Below are 16,965 nucleotides of genomic sequence, written 5' to 3'. Positions count from 1 at the left end.
TGCAACTTGTGGCCTTCCAGAATCAGTTGTCCTAAAAAAACAAAATAAAACCAAACCCAGAATATGAGATTCCTAATTAAGGAAACGTGTCAGATTGTGAATGAACAGGCTGGAGTGGCTCTCGCCTTGCTGAGTGAGGAAAGGTCACAGATGTCTCCTCAGGTGCAGCTCTGCAGACTTGGAAAAAAACTCTTTAAAGGGGAAAAGCACCCCACAGACCTTTTTTACTGCCTCGGTGTTTTTATTGTCATATTACTTAAATGTATAAGCTATAAAAGGAAGTACAGCATCCTTTTAATTAGAGCTCCTGTACAAATGTAATACCAAAACAAATTTAGAAATTAAGTATAAGCAGAACAGACAAGCCTAGTAAGAGTCAAATTATGACATTACCTTCATGTGACAGCTGAGTTTGTTTTCTAACTGAGTTGCCGGGTGGTGTGACTGATGCTGACCGCCGCCAGAGCAGCCTTGTGAAGCTGCATGTCCTGTGTTGGAGTCTGTGGTGACGCCGTTATTATCCCAGAGCCTCCCCTCGAACCCCCTCAGGGTGCTTCTCTACACACTTTGTGTCACGGGACGTGGGCCTTCTCTAGGTGCCAGGGTGTCAGTTCCAGTCAGATCCACCTCAGTTCTTTTCTCACTGGGTAGCAACAGCTAAGGTCTTCCTGCTACTCTGTTCCAGAGGGAGACTCAGAAAGGGCATGTGAATCAAGTGACTCGATACTTCTCTTACATAGGTTATCCTCATAACAAAAAGAAAAAGTGAGTCTGGACAATTCACAGATCCCAAAATTACATCTGTGGGCTCCCACTGGATATTGGCTGTCTTCAGGAAATCACCTTGAGAGTTGAATGAGGAGAGAACAGGCTCTGGGGAAGGGAACAGAATACTATCTGGAAACTGCATTTGTAGGAAGGAGGAGGAAAACTCTTAAGAGTTTCTTTGCATCATTGCAGCGTCCATCTTAATAAGTCTTTTGTCCTGTTTCTCTTTGCTTTTTCTTTTCAATATTTGAAAGAGAAAAAAGGATCATGACACCGTAGTTCTTGTTTAAGCTTTGCAGAACTGAGCAGTTCTGCCAAATTTTTGTTGACTTGCTTGATAAAACAGTTTTTACAAACTGAGCTATGGTTTATACTCTTTCTTAACTAGACAGGAGTAGAAACGGAGCCAGTCCAGATGTTTGCAGAAGGAGTTAACTTTTCCAAGTACACTTCCAGAATGTAGAATCAGCAAAAGACATTGCCTGCCGTTGTTTTCCATCTTTTCCTAGCAGAGGTAAACCTTGCCTCACAGCTTACAGAATGGCCCCTCTTCAGGCAAATACCTGCACTGCCACACGCTGGCAGTGATTGTTCTTTCCTTTACAGCACCCCTTGCTCTAGCTGGTTGTTCGTTTGTTTGTTTGTTTAAAAATATGATTCACGTTCCATAAAATTCACTCTTTAAAGTATACAGTTGAGTGGTTTTTAGTATCCTCACAGGGTTGTGCAGCCATCACTATCTGATTTCAAAACATTTCATCACCCCAAGGAAGAAACCCTTATAAACCATTACCCTCGTCTGACTTTATGCTTTATTTTGATAGTGATTATTTAATTTTTAAGAAAATGTTGGCAGGTAGCTGATGTATTGGAAAGCTGTGCAGAATGTGACACCAGACTCTTCTGTGCTTGGTAGCACTGTGTCCAAGTGTAGCACATGGGAATCAGAGGTGTTGTTGATATTTGACGTGTGAGCAATTCCTCTCTGAATTGATTCTGCTGGCGTTATTAAGTCCAGCTCTTGGTTAGCCTCCGGGGCTTTGTTGGTCCTGTTTCCCCTTGTCCTAACTCTGCTTTGCCTAAAGTGGTAACCACTAGTTACCTATGGCTGTTTAAATTAAGTCAGATTCAAAGTTCAGTGTTACAGTTGCACTAGCCATATCTCCAAGTGGTCGAGAGCCACGTGGGCCCCTGGCTGCCGTCGTGGACAGCACAGGACGGACACCTCCATCATTGCAGGAAGTCCTGTAGAGCAGTGCTCTCAAGATGATAAGATGATTCTGTGGTGTTTTGTTTTGTCTTCTAGCAGTTATAGTTGGAAAGGTGAATTAAAACCACTCTTGAGAGGAGCATTTCAGTGCACCTTCCTGTTTTAATGACCAGTGTCTGCAGTCCAGGCTGCAAATGTATTCCTTTTCCTCATACAGTGCATGGACAGAGGCATCGCGTTAACTCTGGCGCGCTACCTGGAGAAAGAAGAGAAGTATCTCCCTCCTCCGAGGTTGGTAGACTTAAAATTATGACCTGAGTCATTGTTTTCTACTTTAAACTTTGTATGAAATGTATTATGTTTTGAAATTTTTTGAAAGACTGTCACAGGATAAGGAAGAATGTGTATAGTTAAAAGATAGAACATCACCTGTTTCTGTTCTTAAACTAGATGTTTTCCCATTTTAATTGAAAATCCCCTCAGGACTCTGTAATTAACTTAATGAAACGTCTGCGATCCCAAGAACGAACTGGGACAGCCCAGGTTCGCATTGGCGACGACCTGCCACTGTGCTGCGGTAGCGTGTGCTGGGCCAGCTGTTTCCACCACCAGGATAGTCCTTACGGGGGTTTGGGGGGGGTGGTGGCACAGTCTGGGGGGCGCTGCTCATTCCACCTCTGGCCCAAGTGCTGTGTGGTACTTCATCTGACAAACACGTATTAAGCACCCAAGGAAAAGCAAAGTGACAGTGGGAAAAACCAGTGGGAAGGCACCTCGACTCATGATTTAAAATTGGTGTTCATTCAACACCTGATTCTGTCCCCTAAGCACTTAAACAGTGTAGTCCAAGAAGGTAGACACCCAGAGCTTGAGGGTTTCAGGGTCATGACACAGGTCAGGGAGGTCACAGAGGAGGAGGGCATGGTTAGTTCTGGCCTGGGAGGGACTGAGGCTTCCTAGAGCAGGAGACACTTAAGCTGAGCCTGCAGAATCAAGCGTATCAAACAAGCTGGGGTGGGCATCGGGCCTTCCAGCAGGGTCTGCAGTGGTGTGGAGATCTACAGGTGCATCTGGGGAGCCCAGAGCACGGGTGTGATGGAGGGGGAGCCTGGAGGAGTCTGGGAGAGACCCGCGAGAGCACTCAGAGTCAGCGCTGTGCAGGCGTGGGGCCCTGGGCTGGGTTCTGGAAGGCTGTTCTGGCAGCAGCTCGAAAGCACCCTAAAGATCCTGCTCTCTCCGTTTCAATTACACCATCCAAAGTTGTGATCCTGTGTTTCATGAGGACGGGGGCCACCCTCGTGCCCTCAGGACTCTGGGCCCAGCCCAACTCAGTGTGTATGTGTCCTGTGGCTGATGCAGATGTTTGCAGAGGGGAGTGAGAGGGAGCCGGGTAGAAGTGCCCTGTCAGGCTGATATTTCTTGTCTTCAGTTTCCTGAAAACTTGAAAATTTCTGCCCCGCATCAAAGTATTGTAGGACTTCTGTATGACTTACTGAATTACACTTGTGAACAACCACACGCTCATTAATATGGGAAACGTTGACTTCCTGCTTTGGGCCTGATACTGCTTGCAGCGGTAGATTTAAAGGACAGAGTTCCCTGCCGGCCTGGGCAGAGCCCTACTGCAAGGTTACCTGGACTAGATCGCTACTAGTGCAGGCAGGGAACGGCAAACTCCTGTCAATAGCAGGTAGTAAAATGCTTTCAGCTTGCAGGACACAGGTCCCTGCCACAACTACGCAGCCCTGCCAGGGCAGTGAGAAAGTGGCTAGGGACAGTAGGCCATGTTCCAGTAGAAGAGCTTCATTCACGAAAACAGGTGGCAGGCTGACCCTTGGTATAGACTCTCATTTGACTATCTTTTGTGTCCCTTATTATTTCTCAGCATTAGGGTTGTGGTCACAGTGGAACAAACAGAAGAGGAACTGGAGAAAGCTGCGACCACGATCAGCAAGGTGGCCCAGACCGTGCTGCTTTAGTCTGGGGCCTGGTGGCCTCTCACCACGCAACACGCGGACAGACCTGAGTCACTGCACAGTGAGCCACAGGGGGCCTGCGGGTACCAGACGGGGCGTCACTAGATGGCGTGGGTATCGACTCAGTGTATGACCACGAGAAGGATGCTGGGTACTTAAAAGAAAACAAATCCAAAAGCCCAAGAACTGATTTTCTTAAGAGAAAAACTAATGACAGCATATAACTGATATTTAAATTGTGCTATTTAGTACTATTTAAACGTTTTATTAATACTAGTATTTTATATTCTTTTTTTTGTTGTCATTGTTTAAAAATGGAGCTTCAGTGTATCTTCTTTTCCTTCTAATGATAAAGATTGTGAGCACTTCTTAATATCTCATAGAAAATTGTCTGCAACATTAAAGCTTAGAGGCACTTCAGCATATATGATACAAAATGTATTGAAGATCTAATTCAAACACATCTTTTTCAGTCTTCGTCATGTGAAGCTCAATGTATATATTGGCTAATATATAAAGGAATACTTTATGTGTGATTATTATAAATTTTTCATTATAATATATTTGAATCCTAGAATTTTTATATATGCTGAATACTGATGTTGCACCATTTCTAACAGTGAATCTTAGCATCCCTAACCAGAGAATAGTCACTATACTTCCTAAGTGAGCAATAATTTAAATCAAATACTATTTTATTTTAGTATAATTGACCTTTACATTCGTTATGTGTTGACTTCTAATCTTTTCAGAAGAGGATTATTGTGATGATCCCAAAATAGAAATCATGTCCTTGATATTTTAGAATATCTAGAATGTATTCTTTTTTGTATAGGGACACGTATAACTACAAGCTTTTTTCCTAAGCTAAAGAAAATGAGACCTTTATTTCTTTTCAGCTTATGAATTCCAAATATCTAAAAAAGATGTGAAAGCACTAAAATTAACATTTTTAAGCTGTGCTTTAGCTATCTGTTTTTTCTTTAGCAAACCAAGTTGGGTGGTATAAATGTTTGTGATATGTGCCACAAGGTAGTACATAAATATTACACTATTACTCCATCTCTTATTAAAGGGAGAGGAATAAAAGTATATTAAAAATGTCATTTTATAATATATGTTCATATTAACAAATGGTCTTCAACATCTTTTTAAATAACATATTTTTTTAATGTTTAGTTTCTATTTTGCTTGAGGTATTTTGTACATATGTGCCTTGTGATTGCTGCTGCTTTAAAGGATACAGTACTCTTTGGGGGATGAATCTGTTTTGTTTTGTTTTGTTTTTTAATGAAATAAACCTACATTCCTGATAATCAGTCTTTTGCATATGTAATCTATTCAACAGAATAGTCTCTTGATTTTAAATTCTGCAGACCTAGGGTAGTATTCTGTGTGTGTGTGTGTGTGTTTGTGTCTTGGGGGTTTTTGGAAAATATTAATTTAATTTCTTAGTGCCTTTCTTCAATGTACAGTATCTGAAATTTCCTTGGTTGCTACTGATTTAACCCTTGGCCACTTATGACTACAAAAATACCAGACCTATTATTTTTATAAACAGATTAGGATTGTAACTTTTCAGCTACTTTTATAATACTCTATAAGTCAAAATTGCAATAATCTAGTTGTTTATTGCTACGTTTAAAAAATGATTGGACGTTCCTGGAAAAGGTGGTGGACATTATTTAACTTTATTAACATTATTTAATGCTCACACATTATTTAACTTCAATCCTTGAAACACATCAACACGAACCAAAAATAGAGTCTTTATATTAAAGCTGTAGAGTGACCACAATCTGGTAATATACACCACAGAAAATATCTACTGGAAGCAGTAAATTTGTATGAAGCAAGCAAAATGTTGAGAAACAACAGTCATCTCAAACCTCAAGCAGGTTACAAATTGCTGTTTTAGAAACAGTGAGAGAGAGAGGGTTCTGAAGTGCTCTATCAACGGACCTCTGTTTAGAAAGGCAGTGGCTGGGTGAGCAGCATGGAAACCTTTTGAGCTGGTTTCCACTCAACAGTTGCCCCCAGGGGAGAAAGAAGCCACCCACAATGGCTCCCTTTCTGTTGTCCACAGGAGGCTCTAACTCAGGAAAAGTGGGGCTTTGAGTCAGGTTAGGACACGTGGACCACAGGCCTAAATATAAAGCTTAAAACTACAAAACGTCTAAGAGAAAGCACAGGAGGAGATATTTTAAATCTCTGGTTAGGCAAACATAGATACAATACCAAAAGCATAAGCCATAAAAGGAAAAATTGGTAAATTAAGCTTCATTAACTCATTGTTTAATTTGTTCTTCAAAAGACAGCTTGAAAGAAATGAAGACAAGTCACAGACTGTGAGAAAATATTTGCCAATCATATATAATAAAAGATGTGTATCCATAAGTATAAAGAACACAACCCCAAAATAAGAAATCCAAAAGCATAATTTTAAAATGGTGAAAGACTTGACATTGCATCAAGAGAGACATTCAAATATCTAAACTCATGAAAACGTATTCGACCTCATTAGTCATCAGAGAAATGGCAAGTTAAAACTACAAAGAGATACTATTACACACTCACTAGAATGACTATAATCAAAAAGGTAACACCAAATATTGGCAAGATATGGAAAAAATTGGAAACTACATTGTTGGTGGAAAGGTAAAATGGTACAACTACTTTGGAAAAGTTTGGCAGTTTCTTAATACAAATTTGTCATGTGGGCCAGCAAATCCACTTCCAAGAGAAATAAAAACATACGTTTGTGCAAAAAATTGTACACAAGTATTCATAGCAGGATTTCTTTTTTAATTTATTTTATTTATTTATTTTTGGCTGCATTGGGTCTTTGTTGCTGCGCGCGGGCTTTCTCCAGTTGCGGCGAGCGGGGGCTAATCTTCGTTGCAGTGCACAGGCTTCTCATTGCAGTGGCTTCTCTTGTGGAGCACGGGCTCTAGGCGCACGGGCTTCAGTAGTTGTAACACGTGGGCTCAGTAGTTGTGGCTCGCGGACTCTAGAGCGCAGGTTCAGCAGTTGTGGCGCATGGTCTTAGTTGCTCCGCGGCATGTGGGATCTTCCCGGACCAGGGCTCGAACCCGTGTCCCCTGCATTGGCAGGCAGATTCTTAACCACTGTGCAACCAGGGAAGCCCTATTCATAGCAGGATTATTCATGATAGTCAAATGTCTGCCAACTGATGAATGAGTAAACAAAAAATGGTATATTCATACAATGGAATACAATTCAGCAATAAAAAGAAATGGATAAATAAATCTCAAAAAAACACACATTTTGGTAAGTGAAGAAACCAGATGAAAACAACCACGAAATTATGTGATTCCATGTATATTCAGTGTCCAGAGAAAGCCAATCTAAAAAGAAGATAAGTTAGTGGTTGCCTGCGGCTGGGGGTGAGAATAAGATTGACTGATGAAGACTGTCATCACTGGGGACCTTTCCAGGAGGTGTTCTAAAACCGGATTGTGGTGATGAGTGCACAACTCTCTCAATATACTAGAAACCGTTGAATCAAGTACGAATCTCTGGTAATGAACATAACTACTAATGATCTGACTTTCTTCCAGTCATTACAGCAAATACTTTCTTATCTGTGTTGTCCATGATGAACATTTAGAAGTCTATGACTTGGAGGGGGTGGCAGGCGTCAGCACAGAGGACAGTATGCCAGAACGGAACAGGAGGCAGCCCAAGGCAAATTCGAAAACAGAACAGGGTCTGGTCGTAGCTCATTATTCAATAGCCATGGGTCCTTGGACAAGACCCTACTCGTCACTGAACAAGTTCTTTCTGTGAAATAGAGTTGGACTGAAGGACTATATTTGAATTATCTTAAATCCTCCTGCTGTCTTAGTGTTTCCCAGGCCAAGTTGGAAAATTCTCCTTGTCTCCAGACAGACCTCTGTCACTGAGAAAGAACTACCCATACACACCTTTCCCACAGGGGATGTGGAGGCCCCTTTGTTCGGCCTCACACCAACCAATGTCCTATTTTGATGACAATGCACAAGCCAGAAAACTTCAAATCTTGGGTTCCATTCCCCCGATTGTTGGTACTTATCCTCAGAGTGACTGTCCCCTGAGCCCCACGCCATCCCTCCCCTGCTTAATGGCTTCCAAGAACTTCCTTGGAGGCACCCTCCATGCTGCTCATCACCATGGGCCCCTTTGTCCTCTCACCCTCATTTAGTCCACAGACCCCGTGACATCTGAGGAGGCTGCCGAGGGTTCCATGCACAGTGCAGAGGAAGCCCTGGAGTCAGGTCACCTAGAGGAGAACCAGCATCACCACCTGCCATCCGTGTGAACCTGGAGAGTGGCTTAAACTGACTGTGCCTCAGTTTCTCCATCTGTGAAATGAGAGTAATCGTGCCCCAGCCCACAGAGCCGTTGTGAGAATTAGGTGAGACGATACATGCAAATACTTTAAATTGCACCTGATGTGTAGTAAGTACAAAATATGTGTTATTATTATTATTAATGATAATAATGTGAATGAGACAAATTGGCAAAAAGAACTCGATACAGGAGTGCAGATCTCTTACCTCTTACATGATCCAGTAGGAAATCACTCCAGGAGGGCTTAGGACTTACATGACATCCAGGTCCGTGATTTTTCCTGCAACTGCTTTATGGAAGCCACCCCAAATACTGAAGACTGAAGGAGTATTTCTGTTCCCTTAATTCACATGCACGGCTTAGAACCAGCTTCCTGCATGTTCTGTTGACAATCCAGATCTCCTGGCAGTTAATTCCAAGCCCACCCCTCCATCTCCCACACGGGGGCTGATAGCTGAGAAACGGAGTGTCCCACCCACCCTGGGGGCTGGAGCTGAAGAGAGAGACCTCTGTTCAAATTCCCAGCGTGTTTAGGCTCTGATGCCAGTGAAAGTGAAAGAGGCAGGGAAAGTGTGGTGTGTTGTCGGGTTTCCCAGCTCCTTGCAGGTAAGAAAGACTTGTATTTGCAGCTTGGCCCTTTCTCAGCTCACAAGCTCAGAACTAGTAGAGGTCTGGAGGCCAGACCTCCCAACAGGCTGCCTCCATGCAGGCAGGCCTGAGTGCCCTACCGGGATAGCAGAGATGTCTCTCTACCTACGCATCCTAACACTGCTGCTGCTGAGCTGAGTTGAGTTAGAACAGGGCTGAGTTGCCATTTCCACGGCTTCAGATCTGTGGGTGATACATCATTTTATGGCTGTCACATCTGCCTCTTCCACATTCTTGATTTCTTTTGTTCAAGTGAAGAGAAAACCCTCATTTGCCCTGTGCAATCGACCCACAGTCTCTGCTTGGAGCTGAGCACCAGGGGATTGGTGAGTGCACGTGGCCCACGGTTCCTCCACATCTGTTTTCTGTCCCTTAGTGGCTGGGTGGCCTCCCGGCTCGTCTGACTCCCCAGCTTAGATGGATGTGCAAAGTCCTTATTCTTCGCCCCTGGGGATGAGGAGCCTTGCTTCCTCGTTGTTTACATTTTAAAAATTACACAGTGATTACATGTTCAAATTAAACATCCGAACAATAAGGAGGCATGAAGAATAAAACTTGAAAATCCTATTTCCACCCATTCCACTCCCCTTCCCAGGGGTAACTCTTATTCACAGTTCATTGGAGATCCTCCAGGACCGGTTTCTATTTACATATATACCTATATTCAAATAGATTTTTTTAAATGCAGAACAACAGCCTTGTTCTTGTTCCTTGTTCTGACTTAACCTAGGAATTTTTCTATACCAGGCCTTCATTCCTTTTACTTTATGAAGAGTATTCTGTAGTTTGGATGTGTTACAATTTATTTGACTAATTTTCTTTTCGTAGACATTTAAGTTTCTTATTTTTTTCCTACAACAAACAATGCTGAAATGAACATCCTGGAACATGTAACTATATGTGCCTCTGTGGGAATTTCTACGATGTGGATTTTAGAATTGAAATCTTGAGTCCAAGAGTTTGCGAAGTCTTTCTTTGGATAGGTACCAACAAATAGTTTTATCAGGTATCTATATGACAAGTTTTTTTTAATTTCTTGACTTTGTTATCTTTCTCTCTACAACTATTTCAAATTTTTATGCTATCAAGTCCGCCAGTCTCTTCCATTATGGCCTGGAAATTTTGCCTTGCTAAAAAGGTGTCCCCACTCCACAATTATAAAAAGGCTATCCTTTCTCCTTCAAATACTTCTTCGTATGGATCCATAGCCGCTTGGTGAGCTGTTTGTCTTGCCTTGGCTAATGTCAGAACTTTCCAACTATTGTTGATTTCTAATATGTTTTTGTATCTGGTAGGACAAGTCTCCTATCTTTCTCTTGTTCGAAATATTCTTTGACATTCTCACACTTTTTCTCTTCTGGAAGAATGTTAGAATCAACTTATCATATTTTAAAATCAGCACAGTTGTATCTGCACCATACAGCCTTCAAACATGTTGGTGGAGACCTTAATTCTCTCAGGCACAAACTACCCGATGAGATCAAATGCTCCAACCAGCTGTGCTGATGGAAACCTCTTCTGAACATGCTAGAAGATCCACAGGGAGGGACTTCCCTGGCGGTCCAGTGGTTAAGACTCCACGCTCCCAATGCAGGGGGCACAGGTTCAGTCCCTGGTCGGGGAACTAAGATCCCACATGCTCCACAGTGCAGCCAAAGAACAAAATTTTTTTAAAAAAGAAGATCCATATTTATTAATCTTTTGTCCCCTCTGCCCCCTGCATCAGTGCAACCTGACCCTCATTGACCCGGTAAACATTGAGTGAATAGATTCTAGGACAAGAGCAATGAGCTCTTGTTACAGACTCACGGCGTTGGCTCTTCCTTACAGCCTTGTACAACCCTGAGCAAATAGCTTTACTTTATGACAGTTGGCTTTCTCATCAGTAACATGGTCACAGTCTTACAAGTCCTGCCTACCTCTCGGTGATTCTCGAACCAAATGTGTGCCGTGCGGTGTCAGAGCACGAAGAGAATGAGCTAAGGTGAAACTCCCTGTCTAATGAAATGAAAAGGGGACGAGGTGGAAAGACAGGTAAAAGCTCGACAAGAAAGCAAATGTTCTCCTTGGACTGTTTGCTACCCATCCCCCAACCACCCACAGAAGGCTCTAGAAGAGACAAAAGACATCCTGTTCTCAGGATCCCTGGAAGTCTTAGGGAGCTGCCTGGGACCTGGGGGAGTAAAGCACCTCCAAAAATGATGGATGAACTTCTGCTTAAAACATCTGACAGAATTGCAGAAGAGCATACAGAGCCCAGACCCAGCAATGACTCCTTCTCTCCTTATCCTTACCTGTCTCTGCTCCTCCTTGGCCTTCTGTCTGTTGGAAATCAGACCGAGGAAAACGATGGTCCTTAACTGAAAGCTTACAATGTACCAGATGGTGTTCTAAGCATTTTTTCATCCTCAAGGAAACCCTGTGAGGTGGGGATTATTGACATCCACATTTTATGGTTGAGGAAATTGAGGCACAGAGAGGTGGAGTGACTTGCCCATCATCACACAACCAATAAGAGGTAGGATCTACATAGAACCCAGGTAGTTGGGCTCCAGCGACTATGTGCCCATCCACCAAATCACACTGCTTCTTATGCAAAATCACATTTTCAATGTGCCTTCTCTCTCTGTTGGTTACATGTATCTGAGGATCCTAAGAATCTTAGATATCCATCTAAGAGGTATATATTGATACTTACCTCCAAAGTAAGGTGTTTGGAGTGATGTTCAGCTAATGTTAATGTTAATTCATATTCAAAATGAAAATGCTTTGGAAACTATAGCGTACTTTAAACATAGAAGATTTATTTGGTTTACGAATCACTGTGCTGTATACCTGAAACAAATACAGTATTGTAAATCAACTAAATTTCAATTTTAAAAATTCATTAGTTAAAAAAAAAAAAGACTTCTGCATCCTAATTCCGGGAATCTGTGAATGCTACCTTATTTAGAAAAAGGGTCTTTGCAGATGTAACTAATTTAAGGTTCTTGAAATGAAGAGATCATTCTGGAGTATTGAGAATTGGCGGGGGGGGGGGGGTACCTAAGTCCAATGATAAGTATCTTCAGAAGAGAGACACAGGGGAGATGAGAAGACGTGAAGACAGAGGTAGAGATCAGAGAGATGTAGCTACAAGCCAAGGAAAGCCAAGTATTACCAACAGCCGTCACAAGCTGGTCATCTTACCCCAGAGCCTCTGGAGGGAGTGCAGACCTGCCAACATCTTGATTTTGGACTCTGGCCTTCAGAACTGTGAGAGAATAAATTACTGTTGTTTTATTACCTATCCCCCCCCCAAAAAATGATTTCTTGGTTTATATTTTTATGCACTCTCGCATTTGTATTTCATATCTATTTCATTTTCAATATAATTTTTTCTGTTCAATGTATTTTTGTGTTCTTGTAATCTGCTAAAAAGTCTTATAAAATATGATATATTTAATTCCTGTATAAGATATATTAGATCTGTTTTTTATTTGTCTCTTGTGTGTACCTATTTGAATCCTTCTATTTTGTAAATAGTATGTTGCCATCATTTTTTTTTTTTTAAATTATTTATTTATTTATTTATTTATTTATTTATTTATTTTTGGCTGTGTTGGGTCTTCATTTCTGTGCGAGGGCTTTCTCTAGTTGTGGCAAGTGGGGGCCACTCTTCATCGCGGTGCGTGGGCCTTTCACTGTCGCGGCCTCTCTTGTTGCGGAGCACAGGCTCCAGGCGCGCAGGCTCAGTAGTTGTGGCTCACGGGCCCAGTTGCTCCGTGGCATGTGGGATCTTCCCAGACCAGGGCTCGAACCCGTGTCCCCTGCATTGGCAGGCAGATTCTCAACCACTGCGCCACCAGGGAAGCCCTTGCCATCATTTTTGAAATTATATCTTAAAATTTTTATTCTTATGCAACATTTTCAGTGTAATTACTACTGACTAGATGACTCTAAGTGAGATATTTCCTTTAATTTTTTGAAAGATATGGATGAGGCTATTTGACATTAGTTCTTTTTCTTTTAAATTTAAAAATCAAATTATATTGAAGGATTTCTACTCCAAATGTTCCCACCTTCAGCCACACTCTCACGAGGCAACCACTTAAACCTTTTTCTCTTTATTTCTTCTGGAGAACCAAACATTTATCTAAATAATGTTATGTCTCTATTTCCTAATTTATCAGCCTTAATTAGGATCTCCTATTTCGAAAATATTTTGTACATATCTTTTCCCCATTTCTCTATTTGAATTACTACCTTTCATCTGTTCATTCTTCTAGGAGTTCCTGGTTTATGCCAGGTAATAACCCCTTATAGTTTCATGCAATTGCATTTCTATCTGTCCTCTATATCTTAGCTGTCTCATTGAGCAGAAGCGTGCATTTTGATGTAACGAAAGCTATCAACATTTTTTCCTTACAGTTTTTGCTTTTGAAGTTTAGTTTAAGGACTTTTCAACACTCTTAGCTCTCCACTGATTTCAGATCTTTATTTTCACATTTAGGTCTTTAATCCAGCTAAAGTCTATCCCTGTATCAGGATTAGGTAAGGGTCAAATTTCATTTTTATTCTTCTTCACATGGTGAGATTGTTTTCCCAAATCATTCACTAAGCAAACTGTTGTTTCTCCATTAATTTATTCTTATAGTTTATCTTATATTAAGTCTCATACAAACAAGGATCAGTCTTTAAGTTATTATGTTCCCTTGGTCTGTTCATCTGTTCTTGTGCCAATTTCACTGTCTTTATTAAATTATCATCTTTCAACATTTCTTAATATTTGGCAGGGCACACTCACCCTTTGTTTTCTCTAAAATTGACTTCACTATTCATAGATTTTTCTTCCTTCATATATGTTTTAAAATAAATTTAGTTGAGTTCCTCAAAAAATATCCAAGTGGAATTTTCTGATATTGCATTTCATTCATAGATTAATTTAGGAAGAATCAACATCTTATAATATTAAATTGTCCAATCTAAGAGAATGGGGTATCTTTGTAAATATTTATTCAGATCTTCAATCTCCTTTATTAGAGTTAAGTTTTCCCATAGAGGGATTTTTGGATTCTTGGATAATTTCTAGATATTTTATACTTTTAGTTATTGTAATTTGTATTTTACTTTTATAGTATGTACTGGCCAGTTTTGCTGGTGTAGGAAAGCATTGACTTTTTTTTCAAATTTATTAGGAATTTATTATAGAGTAAATGCTCCAAGTAAAAGAAAAGAATTTTAAGATTGGATAGCAAAAACTTAGGTATATTAAAACTCCACATAATGTCCACTGTGTGTAAAGTGACATTAAAAAAGTATGGTAGGGCTTCCCTGGTGGCGCAGTGGTTGAGAATCTGCCTGCTAATGCAGGGGACGCGGGTTCGAGCCCTGGTCTGGGGGGATCCCACATGCCGCGGGGCAACTGGGCCCGTGAGCCACAACTGCTGAGCCTGCGCGTCTGGAGCCTGTGCTCCGCAGTAAGGGAGGCCACGACGGTGAGAGGCCCGCGCACCGCGATGAGGAGTGGCCCCCGCTTGCCGCAGATGGAGGAAGCCCTCGCACAGAAACGAAGACCCAACACAACCAAAAATAAATAAATAAATAAATAATAATTAAAGGTGCTAATAATTAAAAAAAAAAAAAGTAAGGTAGTATAAGATTGAGCAATTAAGGAAAAGCAAACTGATATAACTACTGATATACTTACTGATGAGCGTCATTAAGAAGTAGGACAGCAGGGATCCTTGTTCCCTCTTCTTGCCCCAAACACGGGCAGATGTCTAGGGGAAGAGTTTTCATAACTGGATTCCAGATGCTTTTCTGTCTTTCCACCCAGACTGGCCACTACAGTTCTGCCTCTTCCAGGAAGCCACGTCTCCATCACCAAAACTGTTGGACTTGTGACTTGATTATTCCCTTCTTCCAAGGAAAGTTAGCCTGTTTGTCTTGGTTCCCTTTGTCTCTGAGTCTCTCCGGGGTGACACAGAGGGCCCACGTGAAGTCTGCACATACACTTGGTTGTCTCACAGGAGAGGAATGCTGAGGCTGTGGGATTTATTTCAGTTTCTTTGAAGTAGGAACCAAGCCTGCTTGTTGTCTCAATGGGAGAGATGAGCTCGTCTTTCCAAGTTCCTCGCTGCATTTTTCAATTCGATGTTACTGCTTCAATTCCAACAGATGTTTTTCCCCCAGGATTATCCTGCTGAATTGCTGGGTCTTGGGGGACTCCTCTTCTCTCCACTGTCCTCAAATCTTCTTCTTGTTCTAACCAAGAGATCAGAGTGGGTTTCAATGATTGATACCCTGCTGTGGTCAGGTTCTTGTAGTTCTCTAGCATTACATCTCTGAAAAGAGTCCAGTAAAGTCCACTCTTCCTGGGTGAAGTCCACAGCCACATCAGCGAAGGTCACTGAGTCCCAAGAACAATTTCTCAGACACTCAGTCATCATCCTTTCTGCCTCTGTGTTTTCCTCAGGAAGGCAGAAACGGTCCTTAGAAAGGACACTTTTTTCCATTTTCATTTCTTGTAGGTACTGAAAACAATTCATTATATATATGATATACACATCATATTTGTATTAGACACCACTGGTTAAGACTGCAGCTGGACATTTGAAGAGAAGAAAGATGAAATTTTTTTTTCAGTTGACATTCTTGAGCTTCCTTGATGGATGTTGGAGAAGCTTGAGGCTCTGGGCTTCCCTTTAATTTATCTCTGGCTTATTCCTTTATGCGTTCAGTAGATAATTAAGAAGTTATGAGCAGTTGAGAGCAGAAACATTCAGAAACTGTCTTGGCATTATAATTCAAAGTTCCAAGCACACTCTGAACCACACGATGACCAGCATGACTCCAGCACTGATTTTTATAAGTTGATTTTGAAAACTTACTGAATCATTTGCTGACTCTTGTTTTTTTCTAGTTAGATGTTCATTATACCTCTTATTTCTTTTTCTTTCGTTGTAGCATTGTCCAGGATCTCCAGAACAAGATTAAATGGTGGCAGTGGTAGTGGGCACGTTTATCTTGTAATTAACCATAAAATAAGTTGGGAAGTGTTCTCTCCTCTTCTCTTTACTGGAAGAGGAGCAATTTGTAAAAATTGGTATTAATTCTTTAAATGTTTGGAGAAATTGTCTATTTGAAAACATCTGAAACCTGGGGGTTTCTTTTTCAGGAGCTTTTATTACAAATTCTATTTCTTTAATGATTATAGAACTATTCATGTATCTATTTTATATTGCTGAATTTTGGTAGTTTGTGGTTTTTAAGGAATTGGTCCATTTCTTCTACGTTATCAAATTTATGAGCATTGAGTTTCTTGTAGTATTTGTTTCTTATTATTTTAATGGCTGCAGGATCCTTTGTGACATTGGTGATTTGTGTCATCTCTCTTTTTGTCAAGAGGTTTGCCGATTTTATTGATTTTTTTTTGACAAATGAGTTTTTGGTTTCATTAATTTTCTCTCTTGTTTTTATTTTCATTGACTTCTGCTTTTTTGTTGTTGCTGTTTGTTTTGTTCCTTCTGTTTGCTTTTTGTTGTTGTTTTCTCCTTTCTTTTCTATTTCCAGTCTTTTGAGTTAGGAATTTAGACTACTGATATATTTTCTCTTTTCTAATGTAAGGATTTAGTGCTATAAATCTCCCCTCTCAGCCCAGCTTTAGATGAATCCCACCAACTTTGATATGTTGTATTTTTTATTTCATTTATGCAATTTTTTTATTTTTATTTTTAAATTTCTTTTGAGACTTCCTCTTTGACCCATGGATTATTTAGAAGTGTATTGTTTAATTTCCAAGAATTTGGAAAGTTTTCTGTTGTCTTTCATCTACTGCCTTTTTTTTTTTTTAAATATCTTTAGTGGAGTATAATTGCTTTACAGTGTTTTGTTAGTTTCTGCTGTACAACAAAGTGAATTGGCTATATGTATACATATATCCCCATATCCCCTCCCTCTTGAGCCTCCCTCCCACCCTCCCTATCCCACCCCTCTAGGTCGTCACAAAGCATTGAGCTGATCTCCCCT

General features: G+C 40.9%; 1 protein-coding gene across 11 annotated transcripts in view; it reads left to right on the top strand.

The window, feature by feature from the left end:
- The window catches only part of LOC130708441 (serine palmitoyltransferase 1), a 65,781-nt gene extending 49,048 nt beyond the window's left edge, over positions 1-16,733 (top strand). For 7 of the 11 annotated variants that reach the window (XM_057548711.1, XM_057548705.1, XM_057548703.1 and 4 more), the window contains 2 exons: positions 2,196-2,269; positions 3,864-5,270. In XM_057548711.1, coding sequence (XP_057404694.1) covers positions 2,196-2,269; positions 3,864-3,869 — 80 coding nt within the window. In that variant the 3' untranslated portion in view covers positions 3,870-5,270. Of the gene's footprint in view, positions 1-2,195; positions 2,270-3,863; positions 5,271-8,158; positions 8,423-15,903 lie in introns of those variants that run through there. The other 4 variants (XM_057548710.1, XM_057548706.1, XM_057548708.1 and 1 more) reach the window with 4 other exon arrangements.
- Positions 16,734-16,965: the final 232 nt, after the last annotated feature.

Source organism: Balaenoptera acutorostrata, chromosome 6, assembly GCF_949987535.1.
Source record: "Balaenoptera acutorostrata chromosome 6, mBalAcu1.1, whole genome shotgun sequence".
Taxonomy (NCBI): Eukaryota; Metazoa; Chordata; class Mammalia; order Artiodactyla; family Balaenopteridae; genus Balaenoptera; species Balaenoptera acutorostrata.
The sequence above is the reverse complement of the archived record's forward strand: the minus strand, read 5'-3'. Positions and strand labels throughout refer to the sequence as shown.